Below are 13,927 nucleotides of genomic sequence, written 5' to 3' on the forward strand. Positions count from 1 at the left end.
TGTAATTCTCAGATATGGGATGAACATGCTGTGGTTGATTGGTTCTCGTTAGTCGGCCCTGGTCACCCCTACGCTGCCACGTCATCGGGATACAGGGGCGTTTTTTTTCTCGCACTCGTTGGGGGGTTTCGGAGTTCATGTGCATCTCATCTTGATGTGTTCATGAGCCCAGGCCTAGGTCCGGGCGCGCCGCGGCCGCGCGCGTCCGCGGCCGCACGCCCGGCGCCGCGCCGTCGTCGCCGCCGACCTCTGCGAGCATCGCAGCGGGCGAAGCATCGCGCGAGGACGCCGGCGGGCGCGGAGCTGCGGAGTCTACCGGCGAGTCCGAGCTCGAGTCCGCGCCTATCTGCTCGTTACGACGTCCCCCGCGGTGCTCTCCGCGGCGCTCTCCGCGGCCTCGACGGAGGCCGCGAGGCGCGCCGCCGTGGACCGCGAGTGGAGCTGGGCGAGGACCTCGCGGGGCGCGAGCTCGCGCTGCCGCGTGAGCGCGAACGAGTAGCACTCGCGGCGCGACGCCGCGAACGCCGCGAGGCCGTCGACGCGGAGGAAGGCGGCCTCGAGGTCGCCGCGCGGGCCGTTGTAGGCGCTGAAGCGGCGCACCTTCGAGGCGGCGTCGTCGTAGAGCGCGGCGAGCGCCCGCGACGGCGCGCGGCGCCGCGACGACCGGGAGGAGAGCTCGCGCGAGAGCCACGCGTCGTGGGCCTCGGCCTCGCCGTAGAGGTCGACGTCGCAGGCCTCGCTGTCCGGGTCGCAGTCGAGGTCGCGCCAGGGCCGCACGTCGCTCTCGCCCCAGCCCGAGCCGTCGCGGCGGTACCGGGCGAACGCCGTCACCGGCGCGCGGACGACGGCGCCGGCGGCGGACGCGCGCGACGCGTCGACGACGGCGAGCACGCCGACGCCGTTGGCCGAGCCGTGCTCGAGGCCCACGATGACCGGCGCGTCGGCCGTGGCGAAGCGTTCGAAGGTGCTCGCGTCGAAGGAGTAGCTCGACAGCGTGTCCAGCGGCATCAACGGGCGCCCGACTCGGAACACGTCCAATTTCAGCGCGTGTGCCTTCGACGACGACGACGCGAGGCACGCGAGCAACAAAGACGTGCGCAGCAGCGTCATGGGCGTCGCGCGCGCGCAGCGCGTCGGATTGTAGGCGTCCATGTCACACGTCGGCCGCACGTTCTGATGCGTGCCGCTCTGTGCCCCGGCCAAACGCCGCGTCGTCGACGCGCCCCTCGAGCCGCGACGCGCGCCTCCAGTGCCCAAATCCCACTCCTCTCAACCCCATCGGCAAGCCCCAGGACGTCGCCGGCGCCGCGCCGCCGCCGAACTCCATCGAGAACGCGCTCCAGCGCGCTCAACCGAGGTTCAACCCGGCGGCCGCGCAGCGAGAATGCACATCGGTCGAGTGGCCGTTAGCGGCGGGGAGGGCCGGACTGGCGCGCGCGGGTGTACGGGCGCGCGGGGTGGGGATCGCGATGCTTCTTGGGAGCCCTTGCGCTCAGTTGTAGCCGCCCGGCGCGCCGCCGTCGCGGCCGTTGCTCGGCGGGGCCTCGCGGCGGTCGTCGTAGCCGCCGCGGCGGTCGTCGTAGCCGCCGCGGCGGTCGTCGTAGCCGCCGCCGCCGCGGCGGTCGTCGTAGCCGCCGCGGCGGTCGTCTTCGTAGCCGCCGCGGCGGTCGTCCATGCCGTAGCCGCCGCGGCGGTCGTCGTAGCCGCCGCGGCGGTCGTCGTAGCCGCCGCCGCGGCGGTCGTCGTAGCCGCCGCGGCGGTCGTCGTAGCCGCCGCGGCGGTCGTCGTAGCCGCCGCGGCGATCGTCGTAGCCGCCGCCGCCGCGGCGATCGTCGTAGCCGCCGCCGCCGCGGCGGTCGTCGTAGCCGCCGCCGCCGCGGCGGTCGTCGTAGCCGCCGCGGCGGTCGTCGTAGCCGCCGCCGCCGCGGCGGTCGTCGTAGCCGCCGCGGCGGTCGTCGCCGCCGCCGCGGTCGTCGCCGCCGCCGCGGCGGTCGCCGTTCGGCGGCGGGCGGCCCGCGCCGCTGCCGCGGGGCTGCGCCTTGGAGACGCGGAGCGTGCGCCCGCCGACCTCTTGCCTAGGGAGGGGGGCGGCGCGCGTCGAAGAGCGCGGGAGGAGGCGGGGGCGGGCCGCGGCGCGCCGGGGCCGGGACCCCGGCGGGGGAGGCGGGGGGGGAAGACGCGCCCGTTCATGGCCGCGAGGGCGTCGTCGCAGTCGCGGGTGTCGTTGTAGGACAGGAAGGCGAAGCCCCGGAGGCGCCCCGTCTCCCGGTCCGTGGGCAGGTGGACGTCCTTGATCTCGCCGTACTTGCCGAAGACGTCGCGGAGCTCGCGCTCGTCGGTCTGTAGAACGGGACGCTTACACACTGTTAGAAGTTTGGAAGCTGGAGAGAGAGAGAGAAGTCTGGCGGTGAGACCAACCAAGCTGCTTCTGAGAATCAGAAAGTTCTACACCCCCGGCTCGGAAAAAGGGAAACGAGAGACGGAGACAAAGTCGCTTTGTTCGAGAGACGGAAGTCGCTTTTCTGTTCATGGCCGGAAACCAGAGTCAGGAAATGCGCTGAAACCTAGATGAGACGAGACGCGGCGGGCGGGCATTGTAGCTGATGTTGCCGATGTAAAGCTTGCCCTCGTCGTCGCCGCGCTGCGCGGCCGAGCCCTCGGCCGGCGGCGGCGCGCGGCCGACGGGAGAACGGGAACGCTCGCGGTTCTGATCACCCATGAGTTTGCTGCTTTTTCCTAGACGAGAGACAGAGGATGAGACTAACACAGAGGAGCTGAAAAAAAGTGGAGCCAGGGGCTGATCCGAACGCAGAGGCTAGTTTCGTGAATCCGAAAGCTAAAATACCGGTGTTTGTCGTGAACTGGAGCGGCGGCGGAGGCGCTGCGAGTGGTGCGGGAGCGGGAGCTCGACTTGACGGTGGCTGTGAGCGGCGCGCGGGCGGTTGCGAGGCGGCTGCTGCGACGGTGCGAGGCGACGATCCAGGCGCTCCACGGCCCGCGGCCGCCGGGGCTCCTGGCCCGGCCCCGCCGTTGCGACTCCGAGGACCGATGGACTCGGACCGCAGCGCAGGTTCGGACGTGTCCCGCCGAACGAGAGGTCCTCGCAGCCCGGCGGCGTGCTAGCTTGAGCTCGTCCGCTGCGCCCCTGCGTCATCTGCGTCCCTGACCGCGCGCGCGACGGACCCCCGGCGAAATCGGCCCAAAAGCCCCGTTGCTCGCACGATGGCGTCGGACGCTTTCAGCGTCCCCATCCACCTGAAAGATCTCGAGCTCCCGACCTCGAAGCAAGTCCTTCCCCTCCCCGACGCGCGCGCGCGCGCCGCGACACCACCCGCGCGACTTCCGAGCCCGAACTCGCGGCGCACGTTAGGTATGTCGTCGACGAGGCCGTCGCGGCGGGCGGTCCGCCGAAGACGCCCTCCGAGCAGAAGAAGCTGATCGCGAAGATCGGCCACGCCATCCAGGACGCCGGCGCCGCCGCCGTCACCGAGCACTTCGACCAGCTCTACGTGCTGACGCGGGACGCGGCGAAGCTCGACGAGGGCGCGCGCGCGAAGCTCGCGGTGCTGCTCTGCGAGACGGCGCTCGGCGCCGCGGCGTCCGGCGAGGCGCTGCGGCCCGGCGCGAGCCTGCCGCAGGCCGAGCTCCAGGCGGGCCGCGACGCGTTCCTCATGGCCGCCGTGCTCGCGCAGGAGGCGATCGCGACGTGCGACGCCGCGGCCGAGGACGAGAAGAAGAAGCCCAAGGGCAAGAAGAAGCAGAAGGCCGACGACGACGAGTCCGACGACGACGGCGCGGCCGGCGGCGGCGCGGGCGCCTGGCAGCGGTCCGCGCGGCTCGCGTGCCTCGCGGGCCTCGCGGCCGCGCTCCGGGCCGTCGACGTCGCGTGGCTCTGGGGCCTGCGCGTCGTCGACGAGGCGGCGCTGCTCCTCTTCATCCGCGCGGGCGCGCGGGCGCTCCTGCGCAAGAAGCTCTGCGCGCCGGCCCACCGCGAGGCCGCGTTCGACGTCGTCGGCGCGGCGTACTACGGCGCGCCCGCCGAGTTCGCGGCGTCCGCGGCGGCGGCCGTCGTCGAGGACCTCGTGCTCGCGAGCGAGGCCGGCGCCCAGGCGGCGGCGGAGTGCTGCGCGCACCTCTGCGGCGCCCGCGGCGACGCGCGCGTCGCGGGCGACGTGCTCCGGGAGCTGAGCCGCGTCGCCGCGGACTGCGGCGACGCGAGCCGGTCGTCCAAGCAGGTCGCGACCTTCGTCGAGCACCTCGGGGCGCGGAGCCCCGCCGCCGCGCTCGCCCACGTCGCCACGCTCAAGGCGCACCTGTCGTCCGCGAACCACTCGCTCCGGTCCGCCGTCGTCGCCGCGCTCGCGGCCGTCCTCGAGGCCGACGCGGCGAAGCGCGCGGACGCCGCCGCGAACGACGCGTCGACGGACGCGGCGCGCGAGCGCCTCGGCGACGCGACGCGCGACGCGCTCTTCGAGCTCGTCGAGGAGCGCGCGCGCGACGCGAGCCACTGGACGCGCGGTGCGACGCTGCGGGCGCTCAAGGGCCTCGTCGACGCGCGCGCCGTGCCCCTGGCCTGGTACGAGCGCGTGACGGCCGTCGGCGCGTCGCGGCTCAAGGACAAGACCGCGCAGGTCCGCAAGAACGCGCTCCAGCTGCTCGGCGGCTGCCTCGAGTTCAACCCCTACGCGCCCCACCTCGACCCGGCGCCCTTCCGCGCGCGCTACGACGCGCTGGCCAAGGTCGTGCTCGCCGCCGAGGCGGACCGCGCCGCGGAGGACCGCGCCAAGGCCGAGGCCGTGCTCGCGAAGGCGGCCGCGGCCGCCGACGCCGACGAGGAGGACGAGGACGAGGAGGAGCCCGCCGTCGACGAGGAGGCGGTGGCGCGGGAGGCGGCGGCGCGGGCCGCGCAGCTCAAGGAGCTCGAGTACTTCGGGTCCGCGGTCGCGTTCGTCGATCGCCTCGAGCGCGCGGGCGAGAAGGCGCTCAAGCTCCTGCGGTCGGCGACGGCGACGGACGCGTCCTGCGCGGCGGCCTTCTTCGGCGTCGCGCGGGCCTTCGGCCTGCCCTGCGGCCAGGGCGGCGTCGTCGCGGTGCTCTCGCTCGCGTGCAGCGGCAGCGACGCCGCCAAGGCCGAGGCCGCGCGCGTCGTCGCGTCGAGCCTCCTCGCGGGCACGAAGGCGCCGCCGGCGGAGTGCGCCGCGCGGGCCTGCGCCCTCGTCGCCGGCTGCGGCGCCGGCGACCTCGCCTGCCTCGAGGCGCTCGTCGCGGACTCGGAGAAGGCGCGCGCGGCCGGCGGCGCCAAGGCGGACAAGGCGGAGCGCATCGCGTCGCCCAAGCTCGTGCGCGCCCTCTGGGAGCTCGCGGCGTCCGGATCCGCCGCGCGGGGCGCGCGGGCCCAGGCCTGCCGCTTCCTCGCGGTCGCCGCGGCCGGCGCGGGCCGCGGCGTCGTCGACGCCGCCGCGCTCCGCGACGCGACGCGCCACGTCGTCGGCGACGACGGCGCCGTCGACTGCGCCCTCGCCGCGGCCCTGGGTTTGCTCGTGCGCGACCTGAGCGCCGGCGCGGGCGGCGACGAGACCGCGCGGTCCGCGGCGCGCGCGTCGTGCGCGGCGCTCCGCGCGGCGCTCGTCGCCGACGGCAAGCGCCTCGACCGCGGCCGGTGGTACGCGGCGGCGGACGCCGTCGTCGCCGCGACCTTCGGCCTCGAGGAGGACCCGGAGCAGGAAGCTTCCGCCTTCGTCAAAGCCCTCGCGGCCAAGTGCGGCTTCGGCGACGACGACGACGCGGACCACGTCGTGAACGCGGCCGCGGGCGACCTCGCGCGGCTCCTCCACGTCGTCGGCCACGTGAGCCTCCAGCTGCTCGCCGCCGCGGAGGACCTCGGGTCCGCGCTCAAGAAGGCGCGGGTCGCGTCGGCGTCGCGCGCGGCCGCGGCCGCCGCCGCGGCCGACAAGGACGGCGCGGACCGCGACGAGGACCTCCAGGCCGCGCTCGGCGCGGGCGCGGACCGCGGCGACGCGGAGCACGAGGCGCGCATGCAGCATCTCGTCGAGGCCGAGCTCGTGCCCGCGGCGGCGTCGAACCTCGTGTCGTGCTTCGGCCCCGTGGCCGCGCGCGTCGCCGCGGCGGGCCTGCCGACCGCGTCGGGCGTCGGCGGGCCGACGCGGCTGCCGCCCGTGCTCCACCGCGCCGCCGTGCTCTGCCTGTCGAAGATGGCCTGCGTGTCGCGGGCCTTCTGCGACGACCACCTGCCCCTGCTCGTGACGACGCTCGCGCGCGCGTCCGACTCGCGGGCGCGCGTCAACGTCGCCGTCGCGCTCGGCGACCTCGCGGCGCGCCAGCCCAACTCCGTCGAGCCCTGGACGGAGCACGTCTACGGCGCCTTACGGGACGGCGACGCGACCGTGCGCGCGACGACGCTCGCGACGCTCGCGCACCTCGCGCTCAACGACATGATCAAGGCCAAGGGCGGCGGCGTCGCCGAGGTCGCGCTCCTCGTCGTGGACGAGGACGGCGGCATCAAGAAGCGCGCCCGGGCCTTCTTCGACGAGCTCCACCGCAAGTCCACGGCGACGTCGAGCCCCATCTACAATCTGGTGCCCGACGTCATCTCGCGGCTCTCGGCCGCGCGGCGCGCGGTCGTCGACGACGACGGCGACGGCGACGACGGCGCGTCGGACGACGGCGCGGCCGCGCCGCTGTCCAACGCCGGCGGCGCCGCCGTGGCCGTCGCGGCCCTCGCCGTCGCGGGCTTCGTCGTCGCCAAGGCGCCGGGCGCGGCCGTCGCGACGCCCGAGGAGCGGCCGTCGGGCCCGCGCGCCGCGCTCAGCGCGGACGACTTCGCGACGATCATGGGCTTCCTGCTCAAGTTCGTCGACAAGGAGAAGCACGTCGAGACGTTGGCCGAGAAGCTCTGCCAGCGCATCGAGTCGACCAAGGCCGACGACGACGGCGTCGTCGAGGCGGGCCGCGGCGCCGCGGGCGCCGACGACGCGCAGGCCGCCGCGCGCCGCGACTTCGCGTTCTGCCTCTCCAAGCTCCAGCTCAGCGACAAGGTCGCCCGCAAGCTCCACGAGAAGCTCGTCGACTACAAGGACGCCCTCGCCGACGCGCCGGTCTACGAGACGTTCTGCGCCATCGCCGCGCGCGCGCGCAAGCTGCCGCTGCCGGGCGACAAGACGGCCGACTACCTCGACGACTGGGAGACGAAGCTCCTCGCCGCCCACGAGGGCCGCCTCGACCTCGACGACCTCAAGCCCGCCGCGGAGCCCGCGGCGCCGCCGACCGCCAAGAAGGCGCCCAAGAAGAAGCCCGCGCCCAAGAAGCGCGCGGCCAAGAAGAAGAAGAAGAAGGCCGACGACGACGACGACGACGACGAGTCCGACGACGACGAGGCCTTCTCCGACAAGGAGAACGCGGCGGCCGCGCCGCCGCCCGCGGAGAAGGCCCCGGCCGCCGCGCGGCCGCGCCGGTCGCGCCGCGCCGCGGCCTGAGAAGCCCCGCCCCCGCTCGTCTCTCGCGCCTTGGGGTTCGCCCAAGAGGACCCCGCCTACATACTCCCCCCACGTTAGGCCCGCGGGCTCGCGACGCTGCGGGCCGCGGCGGCCGCGGCCTCGACGTCGTAGCGCAGCCGCGCGAGGCCCGAGAGGTCCTCGCGCTGCACGGCCGTCGGGAGCGTGCCGAGGTGCGCGAGGGCGTCGCCGCGCTCCGAGTCCGCCGTCGCGTCCGAGTGCGCGTCGTCGTCGTCCGGGTCGACGAGGCGGACGTCGTCGCCGCAGAGCCGGAGGCAGCAGCGGCCGAGCCAGCCGAGCTTCCGCGCCTGGCCAAAGTCGATCATGACGACCTCGACGCCGCTTCGGCCCGGCCCCGCGGCGATGGCCGCCATGAGCGCGCGCTTCGCGCGCTTGCCGTCGCCCGCCGCGAACGCCGCGAACGCGCGCGACCGCTCGCCCGGGACCTCGAAGACGATGTTCATCTCGTGGACGTCGCCGTGGCCTGTGTGGATTCCAAATCTTCAACCCGACTTCAATGTGCGCGTAATCGAACGGTTCGACACGACAACTTCCGCTGTGCTTCGAGAATTAGATGAGAGCAATCGATCCGTCCAAAAATCAGCCGAATCGACTTCGATTTGACCGAGCTAGAGAATTTCAAAGTTTGGTCGGGACGTCCCAAACCAGCGGTTGATTTCCACACAGGCCGTGGCGGATGTCGAGGAGCGCCAGCTTCTGCTTGAGCTGGCGCACCTCGGCGGCCCAGGCCTGGACGAGCGGCAGGTGCTGGACCTTGGGGTCCACGGCCCAGCCGCCGTCCGCGGACCCGAGCCCCGCGCGCCGCAGGTCCGTCGTGAGCCACGAGAGCCACTTGTAGTAGGTTGGCGTCGTCAGGCGCCGCATGACGATGACGCCGAGGCCCCGGGGGCCGCCCCGCCAGGCGCCGCCGTAGAGCGCGGGTGCTAACGCTTCCGCGGCGGCCGCTTTCTGCGTCTCGCACTCGCGGTCGAAGTGGGCCTCGGAAGTCCACGTGCCGATCTTCACGGCGAGGTCCGTCGCGATGACGCGCGCGCCGTCCTCGAGGACCACCGCCGTCGGCGACGTGAAGGTGATGACCTGCGCGTAGGCGCCCTTGCCCAGCGGCGCCAGGCCCAGCTCGGGCCGCCGCTCGACGACGACGTCGACGAGCGCCCCAAAGGCGATCGTCGACCCGAGGTCCTCGTCGATGGACGAGCCCGCGCTCCGCGTCGACAGCGCCTTGCGGACCCCGCGCGGCGGCGACCCCGAGAGCGACCGCGCCAGGTTCGCGAGGGACGCGGAGCTCAGCGTCCGTTTGGGCGCAGGGCTCGCGAGCGACTTGAAGATCGACGACTTCGACGCCTTCGACGCCGTGGACCCGTCCTTCTTCGACGGCGAGATGGTCCGGTTCGAGGACGCCGTCGGCGACGGCGTGCGCACCATCTTCCCGGGCGAGCGGACCCCGTCGACGGCGACGGCGCACACGGGCGGGTCGGACGACGCGCGGAGCGTCGCCAGGCGCTCGGGGATCGGCGCGGGCCCGCGCGCGCAGAAGACGCAGCGGCCGCCCGGCCCGCAGCGCCCGCCCGTCGAGCCCTTGAGCAGGCCGACGGCGCGCCGCGCGTCCATGGGCGTGAGCCCCACCAAGCCGTCCGTGCGCACGAGGTGCCCCCGGAGCCCGTCCAACCGGCCGTCGTCGAGCGCGATCCACTGCGGGTACGCCGACGCCTTGCCGAAGTTGCGGTCCAGCCAGGCGCGGATCTCGTGCTCGCGCGTGCCCGCGACGAGGCTCGGCGTCTGCCCCAGCAGCGGCTCCAGGCCGCGCGACGCCAGTAAAGCTTCCACCCGTAAAACCATCGCGGGCCATTGCCGCCACGCGGAGCTCAGCACGAGCCGGCAGCCCGTCGCCTCGACGATGGCCACGAGCTGGTCCACGCACTTGGCCTCGAAGACGTCCTCGTCCTGGACGTCGACCGCGTGGAGCACGCCGTCGACGTCCAGGAAGACGACGCGGCACTCCGCCTCCGCCGCGGCGGCCAGGAGCGCGGGGCTCGACGTGTTGCGCTTCAACAACCCGTTGCTCAGGTCCATGAGCGAGCTCACGGGCCGCAGGAACTGGGCCGGGTCGTCGACGGGCGGCGGCGCCTCCTCGCCCCGGTACGTCGACAGCAGCTTCAGCTCCGCCTCGGCGACCTGTGTGGAAATCAACCACTGGTTTGGGTGGTCCTGACCAAACTTCAGAATTCTCTAGCTCGGTCAAATCGAAGTCGATTTGGCTGATTTTTGGACGAATCGATTGCTCTCGTCGAGTTCTCGAAGTACAGCCGAAGAAGTTGCGTTGAAAATGTCGCATACGCTCACATTGAAGTCGGGTTGAAGGTTTGGAATCTACACAGTCGGCGACGTCGGCGGCGCAGCCCGCGACGCGGCCGAACGCCGCCGCGAGGTCCCGCAGCAGCGCGTCCAGCGACCCGGGCACCCAGCACGCCCGCCCGTCGAGCGCCGCGCGCACGCGGTCCCGGATCGGCGCCTCGTCCTTGAAGATCTTGTCGCGCTTCTTGCAGATCTTGCCGCACGCGACCAGATTCCACGCGCGGAAGTCCACGAGCTCCCGCGCCTCGCTGTCCAGCGCCGCCAAACTCAGGCGCAGCGGCCCGGACGCCTTGGCCACGCACGACGGCTTGAGCGCGCGCCAGCGCCGCTCGAGGCCCTCGACCTCGCGGCGGTAGAGCGACTCGGCCTCGGCGACCTCGCCCGCCAGGGCGACGTCGAAGCCGTGGAGCAGGAAGGCGCAGGACGCGTCCTTGACGCCGAAGAGCGCGCGCGTCCAGTGGCCCGCGCCGCGCCGCGGCGCCGCCTCGTCGTCGTCGCCCTCGAGCGCGGCGACGACGGAGCTCTGGCGCGCCGCCTCGAGCGCCGCGCGCTCGGCGCCGTCGAGGCCCGCGGCGAGGAAGGCGTCCATGGGCCGCTTCGCGGCGACGAAGTCGAGCAGGCCCCGGCTCGACGCGTCGCGCCCGAAGTTGGACAGCTTGACGTGCGCCGGTTTCGCGTAATGAGCGGTCTGCGCGACCTTGAGCAGCAGCTTGAGGCGCTCGTAGTCGACGGCGTAGGCGGACCAGCGCCGCTTCAGGCGGCTCTCCTCGAAGCGCGCGCCGAACTTGACCATCGGATGCGGCGGTTTTGGTGTTTAGGGGTGACAGATTCTAGTCACCATCGCACTGCGAGAACTGCAACTTAGCTGCTCAAACGCGTCAAGCCGATAGATTGAACGGGCTGCCCGCCTCCGTCATTCGGTCATGGGCCTGACGCTGGCCCTCTAGCTGTTAACCTCTCCTAGCCTAGAACGGGCTGCCGCGCGCCTCGCGTCATTCGGTCATGGGCCTGACGCTGCTTCTCGCGGCGCTCTGCGCCATCTTGCTGGTCGCGCTGCTGGTCGCGCTGAAGAAAAAGCGCCAACCGGTAAGCGCTGACGCGCCGGCGCCGGCGCCGACGCCGCCGCCGCCGAGACAGGAAGAAGCAACGCCTCCGGCACCGGAGGACGAGGAGCCGGAGCCGGCGCGGGACACCTGCCCCGTCTGCACGAAGGCCCTGCCGACGAGCTCGGCGTCGTGCTTCTTCGAGGTCTGCTGCAGCAAGGTCGTCCGCAGAGAGTGCTCGTCGGGCCGCAACGAAGCGAAGACGTGCAAGCTCTGCGGCGCGCCGGCGGCCAAAGACCTCGACGAGTACCTCGAGCGGCTCGACGCGCGCGTCGCCGAGGGCAACGCGCAGGCCCAAACTTTGAAAGCCAGCCGCGTGAGCGACGACGACCCGGCGGAGGCCGCGCGCCTCTTCCGTTTGGCGGCCGACCAGGGGCTGCCCGCGGCGCGGTCGCACCTCGGCCGCTGCTACCTCGAGGGGCGCGGCGTCGACCAAGACGCCCGCGAGGCCGTCAACCTCTGGCAGCTGGCCGCGGACGCGGGCGACGCCACGGCGCAGTCGTCGCTCGCGTACCTCCTCTTCATTGGGCAAGTCGTCGCCAGGGACCAGGTCCGCGCGGCGAAGTACTGGACGCGCGCGGCGGAGCAGGAGGAGGTCTCGGCCATGTACCTGCTAGGCACGTGCTATGCCAACGGCACAGGGGTCAAGAAGGACTTGGACGAGGCGAGCGCCTGGCTGCTCAAGGCGGCCAAGGCCGGCAGCGACGACGCCAAGGCGGCCTACGCGGACGTCCTCGCGGCCATCAAGGCGGGGCCGGCGAAGCCCGAGGCGCGGACGACGCACCTCGCCTAGGCTAGAGGCGTATTAGCATTGAGCACGATGTCATGTTGAAGTCATTGAAGTCGTGCTTGCCGCAAGGCTCTGCAATGGCGCCTCGCTTTGCGGCTCTCAAGGCATGGTCGCATGAGAAATGAGGCGCGCTGCCATGCTCTGCGCAGCATTTATCCGCAGCACGAATGCCCTCAGCACTAGTGCCAAATGCCACGCGCGGCGCGGCCTCGCAGCGCGCCCGCGGCGGCGCGCGATCGTCGTCCAGGGCCATCCGCGCAACGCCTTCGCCGGCTCCTACGACTTCGACGCCCTGGTCGCCAGCAATCCGCGGCTCTCCGCGCACGTCATCGCGGCGGCGGACGCCATCGGCCGGCGCGACACGGTCGACTGGGGCGACCCGCGCGCCGTCCTCGAGCTCAACCGCGCGCTCCTCGCGAGCGACTACGGCGTCGGGGACTGGTCGCTGCCGCCGCGGTCGCTCTGCCCGCCCGTGCCGTCGCGCGCGGACTACGTGCACCACGTCGCCGACGTGCTCGCGACGAGCGGCGGCCTCGCGGCGCCGCCGGCGGACGTCGTGGGCCTCGACGTCGGGACGGGCGCGTCGCTGATCTACCCGCTGCTCGGCCACGGCGCCTACGGCTGGCGGTTCGTCGCGAGCGACGTCGACGCGGCGTCCTGCGCGCACGCGAAAAACCTCGCGGAGCGCAACGGCCTGGCGGACCGCGTCCGCGTCCGCCGCCAGCCCAATCCAGCCGCGTGCTTCGAGCGCGTGCTCGACGGCCCGGTCGACTTCACGATGTGCAACCCGCCGTTTTACGAGAGTCGCGACGCCTTCGAGGCGGAGAACGCGCGCAAGCGGCGCCAGCTCGCCAAGGCCTCGAAGAAGCGGAACCCGACCTACGTCGCGTCCGCCGGCAACGAAGAGGGCTCGGACAACTTCGGCGGCGGCGACTCGGAGCTCTGGACGCCCGGCGGCGAGCGCCGCTTCGTCTCGGACATGATCGCGGAGAGCGCGCGCTTCCGGGATTCCTGCCTCTGGTTCTCGTCGCTCGTCTCGCGGCAGAAGCTGCTCCCCGTCCTCGAGGGGGCGCTCAAGCGGCTCCGCGTCAAGGACACGACCGTCGTCGCGACGGGCCGCGGCCAAAAGACGGCGACGCTCCTCTTCTGGAGCTTCAAGACGCGCGCCGAGCAGCGCGCCTGGGCGCGCGACCGGGGCTGGGGTACATAGGAACCATTATCGAGGCACGCCGCCCGCGGGCGTCCAGAGCAGGAGGCCCGCGGCGAGGAGCTCGACGGGGTGGTCGTCCGCAAGCGCGCGCGCGCTCAATCGGAACGCGGCGTCCGTGTCGCGCGCGCCCTCGCGCCGCGAACTCTTCCAGGCATCGGTCCACGCCTCGAAAAAGCCATAAACCCCGTGGCCGCGCTTGAAGTGCCAGCGCAGGTCCCGGGGCAGGTAGGGCCGCAGAGCCATCGGCGCGAAGCCGTTGCCGCGCTCCGGATCGATGGCGAAGAGCAGCGCCTCGCGCTCCAGTCCGTCGTCGCCGCGCCGGAGCACGTGCGCCACGCCCGCGTCGCCCGCGCGGGAGCAGCTCCCCTCGACGAGCGGCGCGCCGCGCGCGAGGCCGCGGCCCAGGGCCTCCACGGCCGGCGCGACGTCGCTTTCGCGGTAGCCGCTCCGGAAGACGTTCATCGCGCGCGCGCCGACGCAGCGCTCGCCGGCGCGCAGCGGCAGCGCGAAGCGGCCGTCGGTCTGGCGGACCTCGACATTTTGGTAGCCGGCGACGCTCGCGCGCGCGGTGTCCGCGCGCTTGCCGTCGGCCTCGAGGCCGAGCACGAGCGGCGGCGCGTCCTCGTCGGCGAGCGCCGCCGCGAGCTCGAGCGTCGTCGACGCCGTGTCGCCGACGCCTACGTCGCAGAAGACGGGCGTGCCCTCGCCGCCGGCGAAGAGCGCGTCGCGCTCCCGCAGCAGCAAGTAGTCGTCGACGAACTTCAGGCGTCCGGGCGCCGTGCGTCCCGAGTAGGCTGCTGCGACTGCGCAGCTTGCGAGAGCGCGCAGTAAGGCGCTCATTGGGCTGCGGCTTTTGCCATAAGCTTTGCCATAAGCTTTTGGCGCAGGTCGACGATGAAGCATCATTGCACTTGCGCCAGTTTCGGGCAGCCGATCGAGG

The 13,927-nt window shown here is 73.0% G+C and overlaps 5 protein-coding genes across 5 annotated transcripts; 2 read left to right on the forward strand and 3 right to left on the reverse strand.

The window, feature by feature from the left end:
- Positions 1-342: 342 nt before the first annotated feature.
- AURANDRAFT_65309 (hypothetical protein) lies at positions 343-1,152 on the reverse strand (the record flags this gene model as incomplete). The annotated part of the gene is made up of 1 exon (XM_009040369.1): positions 343-1,152. The coding sequence occupies one exon, from the start codon at positions 1,150-1,152 to the stop codon at positions 343-345; it is 810 nt and encodes a 269-aa protein (XP_009038617.1).
- An 805-nt stretch (positions 1,153-1,957) lies between these two features.
- On the reverse strand, positions 1,958-2,340 carry AURANDRAFT_9018 (hypothetical protein; the record flags this gene model as incomplete). Its single annotated transcript, XM_009040368.1, has 2 exons — positions 1,958-2,068; positions 2,179-2,340. Coding segments are annotated over 2 exons (273 nt in total), but the record flags the coding sequence as incomplete, so codon positions are not given.
- An 882-nt stretch (positions 2,341-3,222) lies between these two features.
- On the forward strand, positions 3,223-7,493 carry AURANDRAFT_65310 (hypothetical protein; the record flags this gene model as incomplete). The annotated part of the gene is made up of 2 exons (XM_009040188.1): positions 3,223-3,288; positions 3,465-7,493. The coding sequence occupies 2 exons, from the start codon at positions 3,223-3,225 to the stop codon at positions 7,491-7,493; spliced, it is 4,095 nt and encodes a 1,364-aa protein (XP_009038436.1).
- Positions 7,494-9,685: 2,192 nt separating this feature from the next.
- Positions 9,686-10,677, reverse strand: AURANDRAFT_65311 (hypothetical protein; the record flags this gene model as incomplete). The annotated part of the gene is made up of 2 exons (XM_009040367.1): positions 9,686-9,704; positions 9,947-10,677. The coding sequence occupies 2 exons, from the start codon at positions 10,675-10,677 to the stop codon at positions 9,686-9,688; spliced, it is 750 nt and encodes a 249-aa protein (XP_009038615.1).
- Positions 10,678-11,913: 1,236 nt separating this feature from the next.
- AURANDRAFT_28636 (hypothetical protein) lies at positions 11,914-12,987 on the forward strand (the record flags this gene model as incomplete). Its single annotated transcript, XM_009040189.1, has 1 exon — positions 11,914-12,987. The coding sequence occupies one exon, from the start codon at positions 11,914-11,916 to the stop codon at positions 12,985-12,987; it is 1,074 nt and encodes a 357-aa protein (XP_009038437.1).
- Positions 12,988-13,927: the final 940 nt, after the last annotated feature.

The sequence above is a fragment of the Aureococcus anophagefferens genome (genome assembly GCF_000186865.1).
Source record: "Aureococcus anophagefferens unplaced genomic scaffold AURANscaffold_14, whole genome shotgun sequence".
Lineage (NCBI taxonomy): Eukaryota > Pelagophyceae > Pelagomonadales > Pelagomonadaceae > Aureococcus > Aureococcus anophagefferens.